Genomic DNA, 22,537 nt, shown 5'->3' with positions numbered 1-22,537 from the left:
TGACCTCTTACACTGTCTACAACAAGGCACAAGAATAAACGGGTATCTAAGCTTCATTAATCGTATAACAACAGACTATATGCAAACAAGTCATGCAATTACCTAGCCAAGTCTCAAGCCCCATGATCACACTCAATTCATTTCTTTTCACCTGCCTTCCCCTTCCCATCCTTCTTCTTGTCTTTCTTCCCTCCCGCCAGCAACTCGAGGTGACCTGCCCGTTGCGCAAGATTCCGTTCTGTCTTTGCGACGAGACCGGCTGTGAGTTTCTGAAGGAGTATGATGTCTTAGCCAATAATTGATACAGATCATGGAACGAGAAGGTAGGGCAAGGGTGAAGGGTATGAGAAACAAACAGATGATAGATAGGTACCTTTGTCATCTTCTGCTGCTTAATCAAAGCGGCCTTCTTCGGTGCGATTGTTCCATTTGTGCCTTTCTTGGGGCCCAGAGCCTTAGGTCTGTGATTGCAAGTGAAGTTAGCAATGGGACAAGCCACGGAATAGCGGGATCATTTGTGTATTGGGATATTCGAATGAGATTGAGGCTGGGTGAATGGATTGAGATGTGACAAGGCGAGGGTGGGCTTACCGCTTTGAGGCAGCGGCAGGCTTGCTCTTCTTCAGGAGTCCTTGGGCCATGGTGAGGATTGATTATGTTATTTCAGTATGTGAAATAAGGGTACTGCCAGCAGCACGAAGGAGTAGGCGGATAGTATGAGGAAATGGTAATATGCGCTGCGATGTTGAGGCTTTTGGGGATGGATGTGCCTGCAGTGGTGGTGATAAAAATTGCTTATCGGAGCTTATCGGTCACGTGGGTGGTATTTTGCTGCGGGTCTGGTCTCCGGCCTTTCTGAGTGCTCTGGGAATGCCCTTCCGCTTTAAAACGCAAAGCTCCTTTGTATTGTTGTTGATGATGATCACGATCTGTCTATTTACCTATCACATTTACGAAGCAACATATCTACATCAAGTTCTCGAATTTAAATCTCTTCCCCAACCTCTCTCCTAATCCACTCAGCCACCCACTCCGTCCTCACCAACCAAGGCGTATGCCCCGTTTTCACACTCTCCGTCCGCATATCCGCACCGTTCCCCGTTGCCTTCTCCACCATCAAGTCTTGCACAAACAACGGGATCGCGCGATCTTCCTCACAAAGCAGATAAGTCGATGGAAGATCGAGATACGCAGCGCCAGTAGCCGGCGCGACTGTCGTCGCCCACGCGGCGGGGCGGAGAGTGGACGCCCAGTACGAGGCATCAGGAACGTCATGGAAGAAGAGCTCTTCGGGTTCTGAAGGGGTCATAGTTGTGCCCGTCGACTGGAGCATCTATTAGTTGATGAAGGTAAGGTAAAATATGGAGAGTAGAGAGGAGAAACATACATCCTTAACATACCACTCCGCCTCGCCGCCAAATGCCGAAACAAGACTCTGGCCGATCTCCGGGATGAATGCCGAGATGAAAAGGAGCTTCACTACACCACCCTTTCCTTGCTCGTGGGAATCGGTCTTAAGGAGGCCCTCTAATGCGCTGTTCACGGGTAGTCCCGCCCAACTGTGCGCGATCACCACGACGTCCCGACCTTTTTGTACCTCGGGCTCGACGAGGGCTCGGACAGCAGCGATATCGCTTGATAGGTCTTTTACTGTTGTCGCTTGCGTGATTGAGGGGAATGCGACGGTGTGAGTTTCGTACCCGTGGGAATTGAGGAGAGTTGTCAATGGGTCGAAGGAGGAAGTGGGGTACCATGAACCCGGGGCGAAGATGAGGGTTGGCTTGACGGGCATTATTGCGGTGAGAAGGTGGAATTGTGCGAGGTAAGTGTATGTGCTAGTCAATTGGTAGGTACAGTGCGTAGTGTAGAGGAATTGAGCGTCTAGTAGCTGTAAGGACTTGATACTTATAAAGTCTTCTCAACCACGGGTACATCGGGACCTGCGGCTGACGCTGCGGCTATACAGCCTGGTGGGTAGGCTATTATAGTACGTGCAGATGCACAAGCGATCCTACCATTTGAGTGGCTCAGATTCAGGACATAAGACTTGATCCTGCCAGAATAAGCCTTAGTATCTGCTGAAATGGGGCCATCGGAGCATCGGACTGGTCCGCGACACGTACGCAAGCTTCTGTAGTTAAGCGAACTAAAATATACGAACGGAAGGAGGAGTCAAGAAGCAGGACTGCATCAGCCATGATGGAGAATAGATCAAGCCATCAATTCACCATAGCAATCCGTGATATATATAGCCTGACTATCTATGCAACTTAACCTGCTAAACGAAAGAAACAACCACAAAAAAAAGGTATCGTATCTGAACGCAAAACGAAAGAGAGAGAACACTTTATGCAATGACCTGGACATTAGAACCGAAAATCAAACATATGCTATCCCCCGTGGAGTAATTCGAAACACCGCTAATTCGGAAACCCATCTTCATCATGCAAGTCTGTCTCCTCCGCTGCTATCGGTATTTTATCATCTAGGGCAAAGTTGACCTTTTCACCTATCATTACGCTCTCTCGCATGATTTGTCGCGCGGAATCGTCGTCGACGCCCATGTCCTCCTTTATTAGTTTAACGGCAAGCTCAGGGACAAGTACAGCTTGTGAGTAACCGACTACACCAGCTTTCTTGACGATGTGGTCTTCTGCGGATAACCGGCGGAGTTTCCGTGAGAAGCGGGAGATGATTATTTCGAGCCCGTGAGTATGTTAGTTGTGTATTTCGAGGCAAAGGAGATTGAAGCTGAAGCTTACATCTTGTTTGATCCTCGAGTCCCGTAATATCCGCATGAAATTGTCTCGAGACTGTCACCGGCCAATGTCAGGCGGAAGTTCTTGGCCTTGCCTTGCTTCAATGTCGTATCCAACACGTTTCTGTAGTATGATGGGGGGTCGAGTACTAGAAGCTTTTCTAGAACATTGATATGCGCTTCTATGCGCTTGTCGAGCTTGTCCCAATCGATTATCGGATATCCTTTATTTCGGTACTCTTTCTCCGCGGAAGCCTTCTTGTGCGATTCGCAGAAGGCGCGTTGCTCCCTTAATCGTTGTTTTGGTTGTGCTTGGAACAGCACCAGGAGGTCGGAATCTACCGGCGCACTGCAGAGGGGACACAAGAATTCCGTTTGCTGGACAACCTCGTCTTCGTCGCCAGAATCATTGATTGTAGACTTCTTGTCGAAAGACCCATGCGAGTTTTGGGTCCATTCGCTGAGATCCGATGAGTCCTCTTCCTCCGAGTCTGGTATTTCCGCAGTAGAGTAGCTCATCGCGGCGTCGAAGTCCTTCGGAAACTTGAATCCCTCATCCTCATCCTCTTCTTTACCCGTCTCCTCCGTCTCCGGACTATCATCCTTCACAGAGACCTCGGTGGTGGACGACTTTGGCGCCGGCGCACTGCTCGACGGTGGATTCGACTCACCCATACTCGAGCTCGGCGTCTTTCGAAACTTCGAACCATACCCCAGACTCCTCCGTTTGTAACTCTGCTGTGAAGACCGAATGCCCGAAAAGATATCTCCCCCAAAATCCGCCGAGTCACTCAGCAATTCCTTTGAGTTTCGCTTGCGACTCGAGCTCGGTGATTTAAAGTCCTTCTCATCTGACCATTTCCGCTTGCCCTTGCTCGGGCTGCCGGTGGATTTCGAACTCTGTGCAAGCTTCTCTTCTAGTGTTGGTCCGGCTGTAGGTCGGAACCTGTTCCTCGGTGTTGCTTCGAATTCGCTGAGGGAGTCATCGTCGGAATCGATGCCGCCTTCGGCGTCGGTGCTAACAGGGGAGGCGTCGATGTCTGGTTCGAATTTGTTGGCCTTTGGTGTTGATTGTTGCGGGAGGCTTTGTCTCGCTCGGAGGCTAACCATTTTGCGGTGGACAAGCGTGAGGGATTCGTCACTAACGGGATCAAAGGTGGGAGTGGTGTTCTTTAAGAGCCAGCCTCGCAGGAGAGATGTCGTACAGGACGGGAGGAAAGTAGTAGTGCGGTATGGTCTCGGTGGTGATAAGCGGGTACTCCTCACAAGAGATGGAAGGAGGGGGAATTGAGGTCTATAATGCAGAGAAAAGGGAGCTCGCTGTGAATGAGACGCTAGAGAAAAGCAGACAAAAGAACTCTCATGTCTTTGTGGAACCAGAGAGGGCAATTGAGGAGTGACAATGGATGAGAGGGCTTGGAGGTTTCAAGACGCGTGGGTGACTGACACCTGGGCACGCTTTGGCTTTCGCTTTCTCCGCACTTGAGTCCACCGGTTGCCTGACCCGCTTCTCGATTTGGTGCGCCGAGCTTGGAGGTATACTTTTGCTTTTTTTGCCACCATCCTGGTAAAATGGTTCGATTTAAGGAATCTCTAAGGTTCGAATATATGTATATAGTTAGTCGTGATGTATACAAGCACATGCGCGATCAAGCCTTTCTCAACGCCAATGCAGGAAACCGAACGCCAGAAAGTCACCGCGCCATGATAGAAGGATTAAATCTAGGGTCATCAGAAGCAAACAATAGAGAAAACAAGCCTATTTAAGCTTGTACGTAGCAGCGACATTCGTATTTCATTCCTGGCATCCATATACGTTCATAGCTCTTATTCGAAAGTCATTTGAATCTCACCATCGTCCTGATCGGCCCAGGCGTTCTCTTCTAGAGCCATTGCACCGACTGCGCCAGCGCCGAGACCGATCGCTCCAGCACCAAGAATGCCAGGCGTTGTGGCTGAAGATCGAAGGGCTGGTCGAGAGGAATAAGAATCGGTCGTGTTATATGTGGGGGTATTATAAGTTGACATAGAGCGCTGTGGTGGTTCGTGAAAGGATGTATCAAAGGTCATTTGGAATTCCTCGTCTTTAGGAGGAGGCGGCGGGGGTGATTGTTCCCTCTGCAGCGGGGTAGGAACAGGAGAGGCAGCTGGGAGTGGCGGAGAAGGGGATTGAAGTTGGTTCGCCTTGGAGTCTTTGTTCTCCGCAGGCGATGGTGTAGCGGGCGATGCGAGGGGTGGATAGTTCAGATCCAGTTTCATTGGCGGCAGTGTAGATTCGAGTTGCTTGACCTCCATCATCTCAGAAGCCAACTCAGCCCTAATAGCGTCGATATCAAAAAGCACGCTTCCTGCAGCATTGCCGTCTGATGGGCTTTGAGGCGACTTCGCGTCATTGACTTCGTATGACTCCCAAGCTTTCTTTTCAGCCAACTTTCCCCGCTTGAATAAACCGAATCGTTTCTTTTCCGGCTTGGACTCTGCCTCACGACGCGCTTCGTCAATTTCACGAATCAGCTCCCGCTGTCGTTCGGCATGGTTTTCAGGATCAGGGTCTTCAATCTCCGCGAATTCTTCACTCAGAACCTCCCAGCCGACGTGCTTCAGCAAACGGGGAATGGCTGCGCGGTAATCCATATGGCCGTTGACAAGCTTGGTGACGTCGACATTCTCCATACCCGGGATACCATCAACAGGAGCTAGACCGGCCACTCGCATAATGCCACCGCTGGTAGCCCGGAATAGGTACCCTAAGATCCAGTCATTCGAAGAATAGCCGTTCACAAACCGACCGGAAACAACGCTACGAGCCCTGATGTATTCGTCTTTGTTTGCGACGACAGGTGACCCGAACAGATAGACGTTTTGGACAAGCCCAAATGCTCCCTTGTTCGCGAGTTCTTTGAGACAAGAGAAGATAACTCTTGATCCAAGAGAGTACCCTAGCAGAGTGACTGGCCGTTTGCCCAGGTTGCGATCAATTAGTGAATCAGCTAAGATGAGTCCAGCCGCACTCGCACGTGCGAGAGAGACGGTCCACGGATTATCGATGAGGTAGGAAAGCTTCGTTAGAATGAGAGGAAGCTGTAAGGATGCCATGAGGGCTGTGAGGATAGTGCTTCCAAGCACTTGTTGCAGACCTTGGGTTAGTGCCTAAAACACCGTTAGCGCCGGTCATGCAAGTTCTCGGATCAAGATCGCACCTCTGTAGCGAGAATGTTAATGGTTTCACCCATACTCTTCAGCATTTCAGGCTCCCACAAGACGGAATAGATATCTCCCATGATTGGATCAACAGTACTATAGGGCAACCGGACATCATCCACATTACCAGTCATCCACCCGGACACCGTGACAATCAAATTGAACTTCTTGTTGTTGTGCAACGGACGATACTCGAATGTTTGGACAGCCCCGGTACGCCTATGAGACGCCCTCAGCCCAATTGTACTGCCAGTGATGGTAGCTCCGGAAGCAATAAGAGCCGTGCCGCCAGCTCCACCCAAGAAAGCACTGGTTCCGCCAACTCCGATGGTGGTGAAACCCGCAGCAAGACCAGCACCGATGACTGGGGCTAGAAGACCAGCAGAGAGACCAATGACCAGACCGCCACCAACAGTGGCCAGGCCCATGATCATATACTTTTTTTTCAGCGCCGACTTGCGGCGTTTCTCCATGTGCTCGGACTCATCCCAAGTCTCCTTAGCCGCTTCTTCTTGCATCTCGAGGGCATCAATAACACGCTTCTCGAATCTCGAAATTTGTAACCAAGAGACCTCCATGGAATCCCCCACATTTTCGAGCAACTGCCGCGACCTCGAGTCATAGCTCGCATCTGAGATTAAGACTAGAAAGAGATCGCAGAGGACAGTCCACCGGATATCAATGTCAATCTTCTCAGACGTCGGTAGTTGTGACGGTGTGTGAACCTCTGGAACATGCCCATCCTCATGCATATCGTAAGGCGGTGGAGAATTCGTCTCCGAAGACCTGTCAAGTTCAGTCGACAAGCTATCACGCTGCTCGTTCTTTCGGAGGCTAGATGTTGTGGAGGACAAAGACTTTTTCGGGGATTCGGCTTCCTCCGCCATTGGGTTCTTGACACGAGCGTTCTCCATAAGTGGCCGAACGAGATCTTCAGGCTGAACCCCATGCTCGGCCAGTTGCTCAATCATTATCTGTTCTGCAGTGTTGATGTCCATGTGAGTATATAGCCTAGCCATAATGGCTTGGCCCCATCCTCTCATTGAGTCGACCGCCTTTTGCTTGCTTTTACGAGTCGACTTGCTTGCCACAATTCTCTCCATGTCCTTTACCATCCCAAAAATGGTCAGCCTTGTTGCCCCTACATAGGCGATTCTTTGGCTTTCGGTCAAAAGATCTTTCGTCGCTTGCAGCTGGCTTAACGTATCACGGAGTTCTTCTTCTTCATAGCCAGCGGCATTTCCACCGGTTTCCTTGAACAAGTAACGGGTGTCTTCATCCATACTGTTAATAGATTCATTATCATCATCGAGTTGTACCCTGGTGTATCCTTTAGCGGCGCCTCCGAGACCTTGATATACAGCTTCGTCGTCCTCTTGTTTGGCACCGCGAGCGACTAGTCTGCCGTAATCATCGTACAGGTCAAACTCATCTATGGCAGTCATGTCTTTCCACTCCCCATCGTCGCTCTCTTCATTGTCGTGGCTCTTTCTCCCCTTTTGTTCCTGGAGCCGTTGGTGGGACCACTCTGACATTGGAATATTGTCTTGCCTGTGCACAGGCTGTGCGGGCGTCGAGTCGCCACCTCCATCCTGCCCCGGCTTTTCCGTATACGGTGGCGGCGGCTCGGATTCGGAAGTCACTGCTGGGCTCTCCGAGCGCTTTTCCGTTGCGGACGTTGTGACGCCATACTCGGTGGCTACCACGCGTTCAACGGATACGGGCGTTGGAGAGCGTTGGGGGCCCTTTCGACTAGATTCTGGCGCAGTTTTGTTGTCAGTCGGTTGATCAACCGCAATATCTTTTCTAACTTCCGTGCCCGTAGAAGTCGTATGGGTATCTGGGCTAGGAGGGGCCTCCGTAGCATCGTGAAACTGATCGTTCTCAACCGGTGATTCGGTGGCTTCGCGAGATGGCCTGGGTCGCGATCGAATTGGTAACCCAAAGTCGTCGAACTCCTGCTTCAATTCAACGTTCCCTCCTAAATTATCCTGCTGCGGTCTTTCATTCTCGTTGTGGTGGCCATCGCTGGGCGTATCGACGGTCCTCGGTGAGGATTCGTGGACAAGGTCGGGGGTTCGTGAGGCGAGCTGATCGACAGGAAGGTCGCCAGGTTGTTTAGCGGTATCAGACAGGCCCGAGCTCATTCTTCATCGAAGTAACCAGACGCGGTCTTATGGTTTTGTTTTTCCCAGTAGATACCCCCGTCTGAATTCCGACAGAGAACGACCCATCCGCGCATACGAGCACCCAAAGCCTCCGGCCTTATCCGTTACACCGATCGCCGCGGTGAGATATTGATGACAGATTATGTTGATGAGGCTCCAAAGTGAGACGGCAGCTGAGTTGGTTGTGTATCTAAAAAGGGGCGATTCGAATATTCGACAACGGGCTGACAGGGCAGGGGGTGAGAGGCGGGGGGTCTGGAAGGACAGCTGGACAGTTAGCAAAGGGATTATGGTGAATGTAGAATGAGACAGCTGTGGTGAGAAGGACCTACCCTTTCACACAGAATGATCTGCTCAGGAAAAGAGGTTGCCGCTGGCGATCTTGCTACGATCGGGGAGGCAGGTGGTAGGCATGGAGTTCTGAAAGCGGCGATCCAACCTTGGATGGACCCATCATTCCTTTGACGTGAGATGCACCCGTGGGGTCGAACGGCAGCCTCTATCTTCCACATTCATTATATGAGCCTTTCATCGCGTACTGTGAGAAAAGCACTTCAGACACCCGCAATCAAAGCTATGTCTACTTCAAGCTGGCCAGGCCCTTGAAACGTCGGATATTTTGCAATCTTCAAAATGAACCATGGTGATTGGCCGATCACACAATATCGCGGATCTAATCCCGGAGTATCTACTTAGGTACAACGGACGAATGGTTTCTGCAGGCATACCGCCAATGCAAAGTGCTTGAACAGATGTGCCCAAAGCTCTTGAGTGGCTGGTATTTTACATAGGTGTAGCGAAGAAGGTTCCTACCTAGGTATTCACCAATTTGTTTGTGCACAAGGAAGGCAGGAGGATAGGTCATGGCCAAAACCACCTGAGAACTTCAGGAGAACGAAATGGGACAAGAATAAAGTCATTCGATACTCTACTCGTCCTCTTCCATTATTTTTTGGACTTTCAAGACTCACCTCCGGCGATTAGCCCGCCTGAAAATCTCCAACCGCGCAGCCACCCCACAAACTTCAAAGAGTGCGGGGTGCATTACTCGGCTTGAGTACATGATCTACTCAGGCTACTCCAGGGGAAATGCCGGAGATTGTCCTTCCTTGATTGACCTCGAAGCTTGTCAGGAGGCATATGTGGCCGCTCAGTAGTGGACTCTTCACGGCAATGCTCGCTGTCAGCTGTCAATTGTCAAGCGACACTGAATTGGATTCTCCGCACAGGACAGGAATACTTAAGACGCCCGCTTCGCAGGTGTTCTCGCAAAGATGCATTCTGCTTGACGCTCTCAGGGGAAAGGCTGAGCTATACTATTCAAGATGAAGATTTCTCTGTACTCAATTTGCATCCTCTCTCCCTTCCTCCATGGCCTGGCCAAAGCAGGAACTCTCTACCCCAACGATTTCTCCTCATCCACCCTCTCCCCCTTTACAGCATGCAACCTCAAAGCCCCCTCTAGCATCACAATCTCCGACTCAACGCTAGAGATCTACTTCTCTGAAGCCGACTTTGACGGGACTCGTAACGACAAAGGCGCCGAGATCTGCGTTTTTGAACCCGGAACGTCAACGAACGTCTATCAGATGCAGAAGGAGGGCTGGCAGGGCTTTCGTCTCTATGTTCCTAGCGAGGGCTTTCCTCTCAACAAGAGCACGATTATAGCGCAACAGTTTTGCCCTGGTGGTTGCTCGTCTTGGTGTGGTGCTGTTCAGATCAAAGGTAATGCTTTGGCCTTGGAGCATAGGACGGGCTGCGTGGACCCGACGGAAGCTACGGTTGTTGATAATATCGAGAGGGATATTTGGCACGATGTAGTGGTTCATATGATGGTCTCGCAGGAAGAAAATGGGGTGTATGAGCTTTGGTGGAATGGGGATAAGGTGTATGGTGTATCTGGGATTGATGTTGGTTTTGGGACCTGGCAAGGGGATGTATTGGAGTCTGGATGGTATTTCAAGAATGGGCAGTATGCTTACGGTATGCTTCTCCCCACCCAGATGTAGAGTTAGGGCAGTGCTAACGTTGTTCAAGATATTGAGAATTATACCGACGGAAGTAGGACTCTTCTTTTTGATAATGTCGCATGGTATGAGACGGATGCTGGAGATGACAATGGCTACGACACAGTCGCTCCTTGATAGCTGCTGTTTGGCTGGTTAATAGTAGTAAGAACGGCCCTTCCATGTCTTGCCCTTACATCCGCTAGGACGGGAGTCCAAGTTTCTCACTCCATGTCCATAAAAATAAAGCCGTACAGTGATATACTCAGCACCGCAGAATACTACTGGTTCTGCCTCTCGTACACTCAAGATACTGTGGGCATCAAACCCTGCTTGGGCCTTGTGCTTAAAGGTAGAACAGCCCAGTGACCTCAATTCATGAATATTACCTACTCTATCTGCGAAAGCAATTACGAGTCAAGTTCGAGCTATTTCTTTTCAATCAAACCATCAAGAACCAATCCACCTCTGGACAACCCAAGCAATAATCCGATTTGCGTCTCCAGCAACAGCAGCATACATGCCATCGATCCTTCAATTCTGGCTTTCCGACATCCCCAGCTGGACTCATCCTGCTTCACTGAGTCTTACAACTCGTTTATCGGTAAGCCACGCACCAACGCCAAGCCGTGAAACTACAACTCAATGCACCAGGATTGCCTACGTAAATGACAGGAAGTTAGTCAATTGGACGCTCACGCAAATACAGGCGTTGGTAAGCCTGTGTATGGATACCGGTGATAGTGCTGATGCGAACTCGACTACATTTTCAGAGCCGAGAAAGATTATGAAGGGTAGTACCTGTTAAAGGGAGAATATATATTTGTTGACCGAAGTAATCAATACTCTACGGCATGATCTACAGCTATAGTTTCAAAGCTATTAGCATAGTCTATTCCCTGAACTATTGAGTTTATCCTCTTTTTAGATAGGAAATATCGAGAGACATGTATAATATAGCTCGGCTTTATAGTAGGTGTTCCGCATCTGCAACCCAAACTAACCATTCTCATATTAATCAACAAGCTTATAGCCAACAAGCCAAGCCAACCAAGAACGGTCATGCATGATCATCATCCAAAAGATTGTCGGAGTGCCTCCGAGACATACCCCGGATTTCCTCTTCTCCGCAAAACCGGGAAAAGGACCGGGGCAATCTGCGGAAATCCTGGCGAAAGAAGATAAAGGGTGGAGAGCCACTGTAGAGAACTACCAAAAGGGCAAAGAAAGCCAAGATGTTAAAGGTGAGACTAAGTGATCAATCAGTTTCTAGTATTATTTGGACGTATTCAATACTCACGAATACCATTCAGAGCCTCCTTCTCCAAGTTACCCTACTAGCCACTCTTTGTCTCAATGCAACCGCAACAGTCGCTGACATACCCGGCATTATGCCTCCAATTCCCCGGGTAGGCGATATGGTCGACATCAATACCTCTCGCCTGTTCAAGAAAAGACCAGGCGACTTTGTCCACCCTGGCATCTGGCACACCCATGAAGACCTCGAGCGCGCACGAATTAACATTCTCAAAGGCAAGGAACCCTGGGCTTCTGCTTTCGAAAATTTCTCCGCAGACTCCTACTCGCAGGCAACCTATGCAATGAAGGGTCCTGCTGCCGTTATCAGTCGAGGCTCACCATCAAACTACACCTCCTTCGCTCACGACGCCCGCGCAGCATGGCAGAACGCTTGGATGTGGTATATCACAAAAGATCAAAGCCACTGGGACCGGAGCACCACTATCCTGGACTCTTGGGGCTCAAACCTAACCAACATAATCGGTACCGATCGATCGCTAATGATAGGACTAGACGGGGACCTCTTCGTCAACGCCGCAGAGATTATGCGCTGGGAAGGTGGATGGAAAGAGTCCGGCGCAAAATGGCAGGGCGGCAATGGATTCAGCATCCAGCTGTACTGGCTCTTCGCGAAGCAGAGTATCCCCATAGGACAAGCAAACTATGGCATGGCGAGCATCAAAGCCCTCATGAGTTTTGCGGTCTACTTGGACGATGTCCAACTGTGGAATTATGCTGTTGATGCTTATGTCCAGGATAACTGTGCTGGGTTATTTGCGACGTATGAGCCCAAGACTGGACAGTCGGGGGAATCGGGAAGGGACCAGAGCCATGCGATGAGTGGGCTCGGGTGGGCGGCGTATGCTTCTAAAGTTGGACAGAGTCAAGGGGTTGATTTATTTGGCCTTGGTGACAATCTGCTACTCAAAGGAGCGGAGTATACGGCCAAGTATAATTTGAACGAGAGCGTGGAGTATGATCCGCGGTGGTTTCGGTGCGAGGCGGTTCTTGTCAATGGTCCGTGGGATGACATCTCAGAGGATAAAAGGGGGGTTACAAACACTAATCCGGTCTGGGGTATTCTGTATTATGAGTTTGTGAAGAAGCGCAAGTTGAGAGCGCCATGGACGAGTAGGGCTAAGGAAGCAGCCGGCTTCGAGGGGCCCGCAACCAACGACCATCCTAGCTGGGGGGATTTGATTTGGGCTTATTGATTTTTAAGTTTGAATAGGTAGATGCGTAAGGCACATTATTTCAATCAAATGAGGGCAAGTGCCATAAAAGTGACCTAAGCAACTCCTGATGGATTCCCTCTCCGAATACTCCCAACCCTGATTCAATAGTCCGATTAGCAAAGCTCTTAGCCTAAAACTACAACAACAACATCCCTCACGGCAAGGGAACATACACACTTGACCCTCCACCCTGAACATCGACCTTCTCACTCCTCCCCTTCTCCCGATCCTGCAAGTCTGGCGCGCGGTTCTTATCGTAGTGCATTCCGTCCGATAACCGGGACTCGGGGTTCGAGAAGAGGTCGTCACTCTGGGATTTTTGCTTGATCAAGGATTCTAGAGAGACAGGGCGTGGTTAGATAGCAGGACTCGGACTTTGTATGCATGGGGTAAAGCGTACTAGCTGAGGGTTCATTGTTCGATAGCTCAGGGAGTTGAGGCATTTTCAGTTACAGTCCTAAGCAACGGAGTGGATACCTAATGATCAAATATAGAAAAGGCAACGGTTTGTACTTGCTTGCTCAGAGAATTGAATTGTCAGGAAGCCTAAACTACCTATATACCTACCTATTCCCACGGTGCTCGGTAAGTTTCACGTCATAGGGTTCGCCACACAGTAACTCTATTAGGCAGGTATATGCTCCGGCCGGTCAACTCAAGTGCAGAATGTCTGGAAATCATCAGGTTATACAACTGTTGAACAATTGTTTAAGTAATTACTAGATAGGTCACATGATAATGGTCGTTCGCACCTTCTTGTCTACTTTGAGGCGCTTCATCGCACCTTCCGCCTCGTCTCGTTAGATATCGAAGGAAAGAGCGACCGTCGGTTGCCGGGTAACAGAGTGTTCCTTCCTTATGAGTCCTGAAGGTTGCTCCTGCCTTTAGTAGTAGGCCCGGGCTTCTGTTGCGCCTTCCCAAATAGCAGTGCGCTTCTTTTGCTCTTGGCTTCCAAGCTGGTAGGAAAGTACTTTGCTTTTCTATCAGCTTTTGGACCTGGGACATTACCTATGATATAAGTCGATTTTCGATGATTCAAATTGATAATGCCTGGTGATAACTCCCTGTATTTGAAGAGACCTATAACAGAACTTCATGGTCATCAGGGAAACAGTTGTAGGGCTGTCTTGATTCCGCATGCATCTTCAGGCCTGCCGTGGCTAATGATACAAGAATCTCGAGAAAACTTTTGTCAACGGCAAGATGGCCGAGCGGTCTAAGGCGCTGGTCTCAAGAACTTTCAAATTCTTCCTCAAACAGAGGATTACCAGTATCGCAAGATGCGTGGGTTCGAATCCCACTCTTGTCACTCTTTTTTTTTTGCCCCTGTAATCCCTGCAATTCCGGGGATTTACTCCGGCCATCTGAATCCCTCTTACTCTCATATGTTCTCTGTGGCAGGGACAATACCAAGAATGAGTGAGGTTGGCAAGTCAGCCCTGCAGGCTTTATTACTTAGGTACCTACTCAACTAGTGGGGGTCTGTTATCACCGTCATCATTGTTGCTATTGAGGGGTTGGAACAAACAGGCGAACTCCCAAAGAGTTCAGGAATATCATGATCGAAAAATTCAACTACGAAAAAAGATCGATCCAGCGTTCTGTCCAGGTCTAGTGTTCAGGACATGCTTTATCTTCTGCCGTACGGAGATGATCATGCAAAAGAACACAAACTACGCCTGTACAGCCTCGCCGTCTGCTGAAGAGCCTACGCCAAACAAGCTGGCCATCCTCACAGCTCGTGGTAGTCGACATAGGCCTACTATAAAGCTAGGGAAGAGCTACCGGGCAGTCAAGCTACCATACCGCCGCGTCTGACACCGTGGCGTGGCGTACATTGTGAAAGAGACGGTCAACCCGCCTTGGATAGCACCAGAGATTACCAGAAATTGTATTCAGCTTGTCAACATGACTTAATCATCACCGGAAACGATAGCGGCGACTCTGCTCGGGCATGTGTGCCATGGAAACGCAGTCCTCTCTCTACGGCAGGGCAAGAATTAAAGCAATGTATGTGTCCCTTCCTCCACGCAACTGTCATAACACCTCCTTGGTTTCGGTACCTGACTCTAGCTCATGCACAAGCCATCAATTCGAGGTTAAAACAGATAGGCAAGTATCAGACTCGCTCATCTATTCCTGTTACCGAGTATCATACAATATGATGCCCCATATCAAACGCGTTATAGTATCATATCATGTGGTATGTTCCGTGAGGACTAGGGTCGGGCTAAAGCATGAGACTCAACCCAGCCAGCATGCTCCCAAGAACAGCGGTCTTCAGCGCAACTATGGCACCCTTTGAAGCAGCGCCTGTGAATAGCGGAGGAGAGGGCGAGGGCGAGGTCGAAGACGGAGTCGAAGTAGGTGTGGGTGGTGTGTCTGGCTCTTCGACTCCAGGAGGGCAGTGCCAGTGATCATCGTGGGGAACGCATTCGCTTTCTCCTTCTTCTCCGGTAGAAGACTCAGATCCGGAGGGGGGGGTGTCTGGCTCTTCGACTCCCGGAGGGCAATGCCAGTGATCATCGTGGGGCACACATTCGCTTTCTCCTTCATCTGCTGGTGGTTCACTTCCAGAGGGTGGTGGCCCTGAGGGCTCCTCGACTCCCGGGGGACAGTGCCAATGGTCATCATGGGGCACGCACTCTCCTCCTTCCTCGGTTGGAGGCGTGTCTCCAGAGGCTGGTGGGGTCGAGGGCTCCTCTACACCTGGAGGGCAATGCCAGTGGTCATCGTGCGGCACGCATTCCCCATCAGCCGGAGGCTCTTGCTCTGCGGGCGGCTCGTTTCCGGTAGGTGGTGGCGATGAGGGCTCCTCTACACCTGGGGGGCAATGCCAGTGGTCATCGTGCGGTACACACTCACCATCAGCTGGAGGACTCTCCGTTGGAGGCTCCGTCTCAGAAGGTGGCGGATAGGGCGGCTCCTCAACACCAGGTGGGCAATGCCAGTGATCGTCATGAGGCTCGCATTCACCTTCGGCTGGGGGCTCGGTTTCGGCCGGTGGCGGATTTGTACCGGAAGGAGGAGGGGGTGTGGTAGGCTCAGGAACGCCTGGCGGGCAGTGCCAATGGTCATCGTGAGGCGTACACTCTCCCTCCGTAGGAGGTTCAGTCCCAGTAGGTGGAGGAGCTGTGCTAGATGAAGGAGGGGGAGTTGTAGGCTCGGGAACACCCGGAGGGCAATGCCAGTGATCATCGTGAGGTTCGCACTCTTCGTCCGTTGGAGGTTCGGTCTCGATAGGAGGTGGAGTAGTACCAGAAGGTGGCGGAGGGGTAGTAGGCTCAGGGACACCAGGCGGGCAATGCCAATGGTCATCATGCGGCTCGCACTCTTCGGCTGGAGGCTCTGTCTCAGAGGGAGGGGGAGTAGTTGGCTCGCAATGCCCTACAAGTAAAGTAAGCGAAGATTCTCATATTCGGAGTGAAAGAGCAAACTCACAATGATCATCGTGTGGGCTGCAAACTGACCCTGTCGGAGATGGTGGAAGCGTGACGGTGGGCTCGCAAGGCTCAGTAGTGGTCACCACGTCGGTGATTACATCGTATCCCGCGGATGAGAGATGGTTCGAATCATAGAACCCGTACGCAGTGATGAACTGGCCTCCATGGTTCACGACAGTGGTGAAGACGGTGGCCCTAACTCCCGTGGCTGGTAGGTCACCATAGGTGGAGTCCATAGAAGTGGACCACTCATGGTAATTCGGGATCGGAGTTTCCAGACCAATCCAGGTCGATGTGCCTGTGCAGACATCAGACGAAGGAGCTGACGTTATGCCTTGGGGCAGAGCCACGGCACCCCGGTAAAGAGAAGACAACAGAGGAACAATCGCGTAGCGATTGAAAATCATAGTGAAAGATACTGCACAACAGTGTCTGCGTACGGAGTACCGAGCTCCTTCAGACTACAAAGTATCATGCAGTATTTATATTGTGGCAGCCCTATACCGTATGGCGCGACGACCACATAAATTCGAGCCAACACCGCCAAGAACCAGATACCACCCAAGAGCGGGATGTGAGTACCTTCGTCGACTGCAACAGCGAGCATTCCGCCGTAAATGCAGGAGCCAAGAAGATGATAGAGTGCAGCTGGAGGAGGGGGTCGCCAGGTACGCCGTCGAGGTACTCAAAGTGGCGGCCATGATGCTTGGCAGCACCAATCCCACCCCCTCATCACAATATATCTCGCTTACATTCTGATCCTGGGAGAACCTTTGGGGTTCGTTATCTTGCGTGGGGGTGAGAGGGAGGGCAGGCACATCGGATGAAACGCGTGTTTTGGAAAGTATAAAAAGCCACCAACATATGCTGTACCCTGGAGATTGAAAGGACATCAGTCATCAGCCCTAAGATATTGCCCCTGCGTTTAGAATCTCGATCAGCCTGCCAACACGATGAAGCTTTTTGTCGCCATATTTCCCACTCTTGCCGTCATGGCAGCTGCACTTCCGAGCGGAATCCTCGATGCCCGAGAGGTACTACTGGCCTGCCCAGCCGAACAGCCTGGTTGCACCACTTTAACCGGGTGTGAATACTGCTGTGCCTCACCTCCAGCGGATCAAGAGTGCCACATTCATGCGCCGGCCGAGTCGTGCGGCGCAGACGGTGGCATTGTCTATCACTGCGAGCCCCACTAATTGCTCAGTAGGTTTCTCTTTTGCTGATGCTTGCGATCTAAGTCTTGGTGCTGATTAGTGTAGATTCAGAGTCTCACCAGATTGGGTCACATCCCTAGCGATTTTGTCAGATGACCACGGGACATGGTTGGTGGATGCTGGATGTGATGCAACTTTCTTGACAGAGGATGATGGTTCAGGAAAGAGAAATGAAACGGGCTGTTTTTACGCGAACACGTTGCTATGTCATGAAATTTATTCCCAGTAGGATATGACCACTGTATACATTCGTTTTGCCCTGCGTTATGAACAATCAATTTATATGTTCACCTTATTATTCTTGGGTTCCAACAGAGAGCGATTGTTGGTTCATATTTTGTGCTTCCTTTTAGTAGAAGAAATTTTCCTTCTCCAGTTCGAAAGCCGTGGAATAGGAACTGATCAGGGTCTTTGTACATCAGCCCATGCATGAACATACGGAGAAAGTGATGGTCTAAGTCTAGATCATGATTGAACTCCAAGGTCCCCCTTCCGCCGGGTACTCACCAACCACCTTGTGTGCTTACATCTTATATGACCTCTAATCCCTCTAGCAGAACCAAGCGAGTGAGATAAGTGGCGTTCTAATACGAAGCTACTCATTTGACCCTTGCTCAACATGGACATTTCTTCCTCGGTAGCAGAAAGCGAGACATCCTGCCAGACAGGCAACGAATATGATGGCAACCTGGGTCTCCGCATATCTGCCATTTTTGTGATTTTCCTGGGATCTTTATTTGGAATCTTGTTTCCCATCTACGCTCGAAGAGCTTCTTCACAGGAGAAGACGTCTATCAGAGCTTTAAGTTTTCCACCATGGATGTTCTTCGTAGCCAAATTCTTTGGCTCGGGGGTCATTATCGCCACGGCTTTTATTCACCTTTTGGCCCCTGCTTCGGAGGCCTTGAGGAATCCTTGTTTGACAGGGCTGATCACGGAGTATCCTTGGGTTGAAGCAATTGTGCTTATATCAGTGATCGCCACGTTCTTCATTGAATTGTTGGTTACACTTTTTGCGAGCCCCCAGGCACCGACCCAAGACCACGACATCGTGAGCAAAGATGGCTACCATTACCCCCGCGACAGCGAAGAGAGCAACACACTATTGTCAAACTCTAATTCGTCAGAAACTGACACCCGCACCGACGCCTTGAACCAAGACATCGAAAACCATTTGGAGCCACCGCATCAGCAACACTACAAATCCGCCCTAGCCTCCCTCCTGATCCTCGAGTCAGGGGTGATATTCCACAGCATCCTGATCGGCCTCGCCCTTTCTGTCTCGGGCAAAGAGTTCAAAACCCTTTACCTCGTCCTCATATTCCACCAAACCTTCGAAGGACTAGGTCTCGGCGTTCGTCTCGCAGATATCCCTTGGCCAACATCAAAGCATTCAACGCCCTACCTACTAGGCCTCGCATATGCATCTTCTACACCACTTTCGATTGCCCTAGGGTTGATTATTAGGGGGAGCTATACACCAGGAAGTGCCACGATGTTGGTTGTCAGCGGGATTTTCGATTCGATATCCGCGGGGATATTGATCTACACTGCGCTGGTGGAGTTATTGGCGCATGAGTTCTTGTTTAGTCGGAGTGGGGAGAGGAAAGATCCGTGGACTGTACTGTCGGCCTTTTTCTTCTTATGTCTGGGGGCTGCGTCTATGGCAGTTTTGGGGAAGTGGGCTTAATGCTGCCTCTTTTTGAGCCATAGTGAGTGTATGTACGTTAACGAGGCCAGGAAAACATCGAATTCATCTCATTACTTTCAAAGACGCCTAAATAGATAACCATTGAAATGATGTCACAGCGAAAGGAAATTTCGATCAAATCTAATTCATTATGTAGCTTGATATGGTAGGTTGTACTAGAACAGGCTGGAAGAAGAATGCAAGGTTTAGGGCTTAGGAAGCATAAATGCGGACCAAAATGATAGGTAGTGCTCCAAAGTAGAGCGTGTACAGATGAGAGCATTTTCGGCGAAATTCGAGGTGATATGAAGTAATTCCAAGAGTAATAAACGCCTGCTCACTGAAACCAGATACGAGAAAAGAACAAAAACAAAAAGCCCTGGCATGGACGAGGTTCGAACTCGCGAGGTGTTGCCACCATCGGTTCTTAAGACCGACGCCTTAAACCACTCGGCCACCATGCCTGTCAGCATTGAATTTCTGCTTATTTTGGCACATGGGAAACATTGATCTATGTATAGAAGCAAAGGACTTTTTATTTCGCCATTTACAAAATTGTTTGTTGGGAAAAGTTCTGTTTTCAATAATCCATGTGTAAACTTGTAGATTTTATCTTGTTAATTACAGTTCTATCATAAACAATTCACACCAAAAATCCATCTTGTTCCAAGGATAGGTTTTGTCGGCGCAGGCCAGTGCCAACAAAAGAAAAGCAGGCTGAATAATGTGGCTAGTGCATGGCTGGTGGGTGCTGTTGCGGGAACTACGTGTGGCAGCTCCCACCCACATATTAGTTACACCCATCCTAACAGCTGGCTTCTCGTAAGATACAACTCACAATGGCGAACCAAGGCTACGATGTGGTAGTGGATGTGGATGCTGATGCATGTCTTGATTCTCTACATCTTTTTTACAGAGAATACTCGCTAACAGTGTGACAGGGCGACGACCTCGGCCATACTGACCTCCAGGAGGACCTCGAATTCCACCCATCCAGTACGCTCGAATTCCTCTCAAGATGAGCCCCAGACCCGACTGACAAAAGATGCCTGCAGACTTTGAAAACGATCAACGCGCCGCAAAATCCCATCCCGACAACACTCCATTCCTAGGCAGTGGCTCAGGGAGCTCCTCCCGCCGCAACCGCTCCCCAGGAGGTACACCCACCAAGCACGCCTGGTGGTCAATCCACTACTACCAGCAGTACTTCGACGTGGACACGAACGAGGTTCTCCGGAGGTGCGTTGCCTCCGTCTACCCGCGGAACAATTTCCTGGATGTCCTCGAAGGCAACGCCGACCTCTACGGGCCCTTCTGGATTGCGACCACCGTCATCGTCATCCTTTTCCTAACAGGCACGATCTCGCAATGGCTCTCGAATAACGATAAGCACCACTTCAAGTACGATTTCACGCTTTTGTCCGGTGCCGCAGGGTTGGTGTACGGGTACACATTTGTGCTTCCGATTGCGCTTTGGGGTGCACTACGGTGGTTCGGCAGCTCGACGGCGGATCTTATTGAGTGCTGGGCGCTGTATGGGTACTCAAACTTGATTTGGATTGCCGTCGCGATTGTGAGTTGGAGTCCGTTCACTGTTTTGAACTGGGCGCTTGTGGGCGTGGGCTTCGGTTGGACGGTTTTCTTCCTGCTCAGGAACTTGTATCCGGTATTGAGTGCGACGGATGCAAAGGCGAGCAAGGCGCTGTTGATTCTGGTGATCTTGCTGCATGCTGGATTTGCAATTGCCATCAAGATTTTGTTCTTTGCGTGAGTTTCCCCTGACTGCAGCCATCGGGGTATTCTGCTAATAGCGTTGTGAAGCCATGGAAGCCCTGTTTCCAAGAAGGACGACAAGGACCACGACGATGATAAGGACCACCATGACGATGACGACAAGCGCATGTTCTAAGAGAGCCAGTTTTATCTTGCCTGGTATTCACACTTGAACGTCGGCTTAATCCATGAGCAACTGACATTGAGCTAATGTGCCGCAGCCGCTTTTCTGTGACTATTGTATACCTGTAGCTTACCGCACCGTGCCTTCGTCTACAAGCTAGGAAGCATTTTAAGAGACCTGAATTTTACAATTGTTTGATTGACTGCAACTGGATCCGAGAGTAGTCACGTAAGATGTATCGATCCCAGCTCCGATGTCTCTTCAGCATCCCAACGCCGCTTGTAAAGAAAAGGACCTTTTTCGCGTCGCAATTCGTCTCATCACCGCCTGCACCAGCAACGCAGAAAAAAACGTAACATGAAACGAGTCGTCTATTTCAGCTTCTTCTTGGGGCGGAGCTGGTTGGTGTGACCGCACTTCCTCTTACGGCAGTTGGTGGCACGGGGAGGGAGACGAGCCTGGTAGCTGTTAGTATATGGAAAAGGATCGCTGATACTCGAAAGCGGATTCGAGGGCTCGGTTAGACGTACGTAGCACTTGCGGCAGATGTTCTTCTCGCAGTTGTACTTGGAGGCGAGGGCCTTGAGGGAGGGCTCGATGATACCACCACGGAGACGGAGGACGAGGTGGAGAGTGGACTCCTATATCGTTGAGGGATTCGTCAGCCGACCGATCATTTCAAGTCGATTCCATCCATAGCATTTGACTTCCACCTCTTTTGAGTAAATACGAAATAGTACCTTGCGCCAAATCAATGACACAAGATTACCATCGCCTCCACCCTAGCCCGACGTCCCACACTATGCCATCCCGCAAACTCAGAGTGATTCATATCCATACCTTCTGGATGTTGTAGTCGCTCAGGGTACGGCCATCCTCAAGCTGCTTTCCAGCAAAGATAAGACGCTGCTGGTCCGGGGGAATGCCCTCCTTATCCTGGATCTTGGTCTTGACGTTGTCGATGGTGTCGCTCGACTCGACATCGAGGGTAATGGTCTTACCCGTGAGGGTCTTGACGAAACTGCATTTCGATCACTGTCAGCACGGTTTCCTTCCTCATCGTTTCCAGTTGCGTTTTATGGGCAGGGTCGTGTCGCAGTATCGGGCGGTTGACGATCCAAGTGACGGGGGCGAATATGGGTTTGGAATGACCTACATCTGCACTGTAAAGACGCAGAAAAAAAGGCATGTTAGTTCGCGATTCACAGGGCATGATAGAGCAGGTATATAGCGGGATATAACGTACTGGTTGCGATTTTTCGTTGTCGGCTGGCTGTCAATCGCTGGAAGGGTCGCTCGGATGAGGCAATGTCAATTTGGAGGATTTCTCGCTTAGCAAGCGGTGGACGGGGCACGGGGTTCCACGATACCCTAAGCCCTACTGGTGTTCCGCGTTTGCTTCGCTGCGGCCTTGGCGCCTGATTTCCCTTCTCCACATTTTCCGGCGCTCGATCATAGTCACGTGGAATTGAGCTCACTTGAAGCGAAGTTAATCGTCTTTTTGGATTTCTATAAAACAAACATTTGCTTTTCATGTGAACATAATTATGAATACATTCCATGATTTATAACGTAAAATGAAGATGTTGTGGTTGATTGTCGTCCCCCCAATATAGGTAGATAACT

At 50.2% G+C, this 22,537-nt stretch overlaps 11 protein-coding genes and 2 non-coding genes across 13 annotated transcripts; 6 read left to right on the top strand and 7 right to left on the bottom strand.

Moving 5' to 3' along the window:
* Positions 1–39: 39 nt before the first annotated feature.
* On the bottom strand, positions 40–757 carry BJY04DRAFT_189376 (DUF2462 domain-containing protein). Its single transcript, XM_073711361.1, has 3 exons — positions 592–757; positions 374–461; positions 40–269 (listed from the first exon to the last, which is right to left on the bottom strand). Exons 1-3 carry the CDS (start codon positions 639–641, stop codon positions 138–140), a joined length of 270 nt encoding a protein of 89 aa, XP_073571043.1. The 5' UTR covers positions 642–757; the 3' UTR covers positions 40–137.
* A 155-nt stretch (positions 758–912) lies between these two features.
* Positions 913–1,928, bottom strand: BJY04DRAFT_189373 (alpha/beta hydrolase). The gene is made up of 2 exons (XM_073711360.1): positions 1,388–1,928; positions 913–1,324 (listed from the first exon to the last, which is right to left on the bottom strand). The coding sequence occupies exons 1-2, from the start codon at positions 1,790–1,792 to the stop codon at positions 986–988; spliced, it is 744 nt and encodes a 247-aa protein (XP_073571042.1). The 5' UTR covers positions 1,793–1,928; the 3' UTR covers positions 913–985.
* Positions 1,929–2,186: 258 nt separating this feature from the next.
* BJY04DRAFT_189372 (RTC4 family protein) lies at positions 2,187–4,229 on the bottom strand. Its single transcript, XM_073711359.1, has one exon. The coding sequence runs from the start codon at positions 3,866–3,868 to the stop codon at positions 2,759–2,761; it is 1,110 nt and encodes a 369-aa protein (XP_073571041.1). The 5' UTR covers positions 3,869–4,229; the 3' UTR covers positions 2,187–2,758.
* Positions 4,230–4,585: 356 nt separating this feature from the next.
* On the bottom strand, positions 4,586–8,106 carry BJY04DRAFT_207632 (uncharacterized protein; the record flags this gene model as incomplete). The annotated part of the gene is made up of 2 exons (XM_073713878.1): positions 4,586–5,908; positions 5,959–8,106. 2 exons carry the CDS (start codon positions 8,104–8,106, stop codon positions 4,586–4,588), a joined length of 3,471 nt encoding a protein of 1,156 aa, XP_073571040.1.
* Positions 8,107–9,452: 1,346 nt separating this feature from the next.
* Positions 9,453–10,271, top strand: BJY04DRAFT_218403 (uncharacterized protein; the record flags this gene model as incomplete). The annotated part of the gene is made up of 2 exons (XM_073716303.1): positions 9,453–10,110; positions 10,165–10,271. 2 exons carry the CDS (start codon positions 9,453–9,455, stop codon positions 10,269–10,271), a joined length of 765 nt encoding a protein of 254 aa, XP_073571039.1.
* Positions 10,272–11,017: 746 nt separating this feature from the next.
* BJY04DRAFT_227886 (uncharacterized protein) lies at positions 11,018–12,646 on the top strand (the record flags this gene model as incomplete). Its single annotated transcript, XM_073718728.1, has 3 exons — positions 11,018–11,377; positions 11,475–11,554; positions 11,585–12,646. Exons 1-3 carry the CDS (start codon positions 11,200–11,202, stop codon positions 12,644–12,646), a joined length of 1,320 nt encoding a protein of 439 aa, XP_073571038.1. The 5' UTR covers positions 11,018–11,199.
* BJY04DRAFT_189368 (uncharacterized protein) lies at positions 12,571–13,188 on the bottom strand. Its single transcript, XM_073711358.1, has 3 exons — positions 13,068–13,188; positions 12,841–13,003; positions 12,571–12,763 (listed from the first exon to the last, which is right to left on the bottom strand). The coding sequence occupies exons 1-3, from the start codon at positions 13,108–13,110 to the stop codon at positions 12,721–12,723; spliced, it is 249 nt and encodes an 82-aa protein (XP_073571037.1). The 5' UTR covers positions 13,111–13,188; the 3' UTR covers positions 12,571–12,720.
* Positions 13,189–13,864: 676 nt separating this feature from the next.
* On the top strand, positions 13,865–13,976 carry BJY04DRAFT_t77. The gene has a single exon. It is a non-coding gene; the product is annotated as a tRNA-Leu (tRNA).
* A 3,000-nt stretch (positions 13,977–16,976) lies between these two features.
* On the top strand, positions 16,977–17,439 carry BJY04DRAFT_189366 (uncharacterized protein). Its single transcript, XM_073711357.1, has 2 exons — positions 16,977–17,353; positions 17,405–17,439. The coding sequence occupies exon 1, from the start codon at positions 17,064–17,066 to the stop codon at positions 17,304–17,306; it is 243 nt and encodes an 80-aa protein (XP_073571036.1). The 5' UTR covers positions 16,977–17,063; the 3' UTR covers positions 17,307–17,353; positions 17,405–17,439.
* Positions 17,440–17,496: 57 nt separating this feature from the next.
* On the top strand, positions 17,497–19,081 carry BJY04DRAFT_61755 (ZIP zinc/iron transport family). Its single transcript, XM_073720738.1, has one exon. It carries the CDS (start codon positions 17,944–17,946, stop codon positions 19,012–19,014), a length of 1,071 nt encoding a protein of 356 aa, XP_073571035.1. The 5' UTR covers positions 17,497–17,943; the 3' UTR covers positions 19,015–19,081.
* Positions 19,082–19,394: 313 nt separating this feature from the next.
* Positions 19,395–19,478, bottom strand: BJY04DRAFT_t75. The gene has a single exon. It is a non-coding gene; the product is annotated as a tRNA-Leu (tRNA).
* A 335-nt stretch (positions 19,479–19,813) lies between these two features.
* On the top strand, positions 19,814–21,092 carry BJY04DRAFT_189361 (Yip1 family protein). Its single transcript, XM_073711356.1, has 4 exons — positions 19,814–19,898; positions 19,956–20,010; positions 20,070–20,781; positions 20,836–21,092. The coding sequence occupies exons 1-4, from the start codon at positions 19,854–19,856 to the stop codon at positions 20,921–20,923; spliced, it is 900 nt and encodes a 299-aa protein (XP_073571034.1). The 5' UTR covers positions 19,814–19,853; the 3' UTR covers positions 20,924–21,092.
* On the bottom strand, positions 21,093–22,205 carry BJY04DRAFT_189358 (ubiquitin-60S ribosomal protein L40). Its single transcript, XM_073711355.1, has 5 exons — positions 22,158–22,205; positions 22,068–22,074; positions 21,752–21,932; positions 21,442–21,552; positions 21,093–21,369 (listed from the first exon to the last, which is right to left on the bottom strand). Coding segments are annotated over exons 1-5 (387 nt in total). The 5' UTR covers positions 22,159–22,205; the 3' UTR covers positions 21,093–21,282.
* Between the last annotated feature and the right edge of the window lie 332 nt (positions 22,206–22,537).

Source organism: Aspergillus karnatakaensis (genome assembly GCF_047715665.1).
Source record: "Aspergillus karnatakaensis strain CBS 102800 unplaced genomic scaffold BJY04scaffold_25, whole genome shotgun sequence".
Lineage (NCBI taxonomy): Eukaryota > Fungi > Ascomycota > Eurotiomycetes > Eurotiales > Aspergillaceae > Aspergillus > Aspergillus karnatakaensis.
Note: the sequence above shows the minus strand (reverse complement) of the source record. Positions and strands in the feature narration are given on the sequence as shown.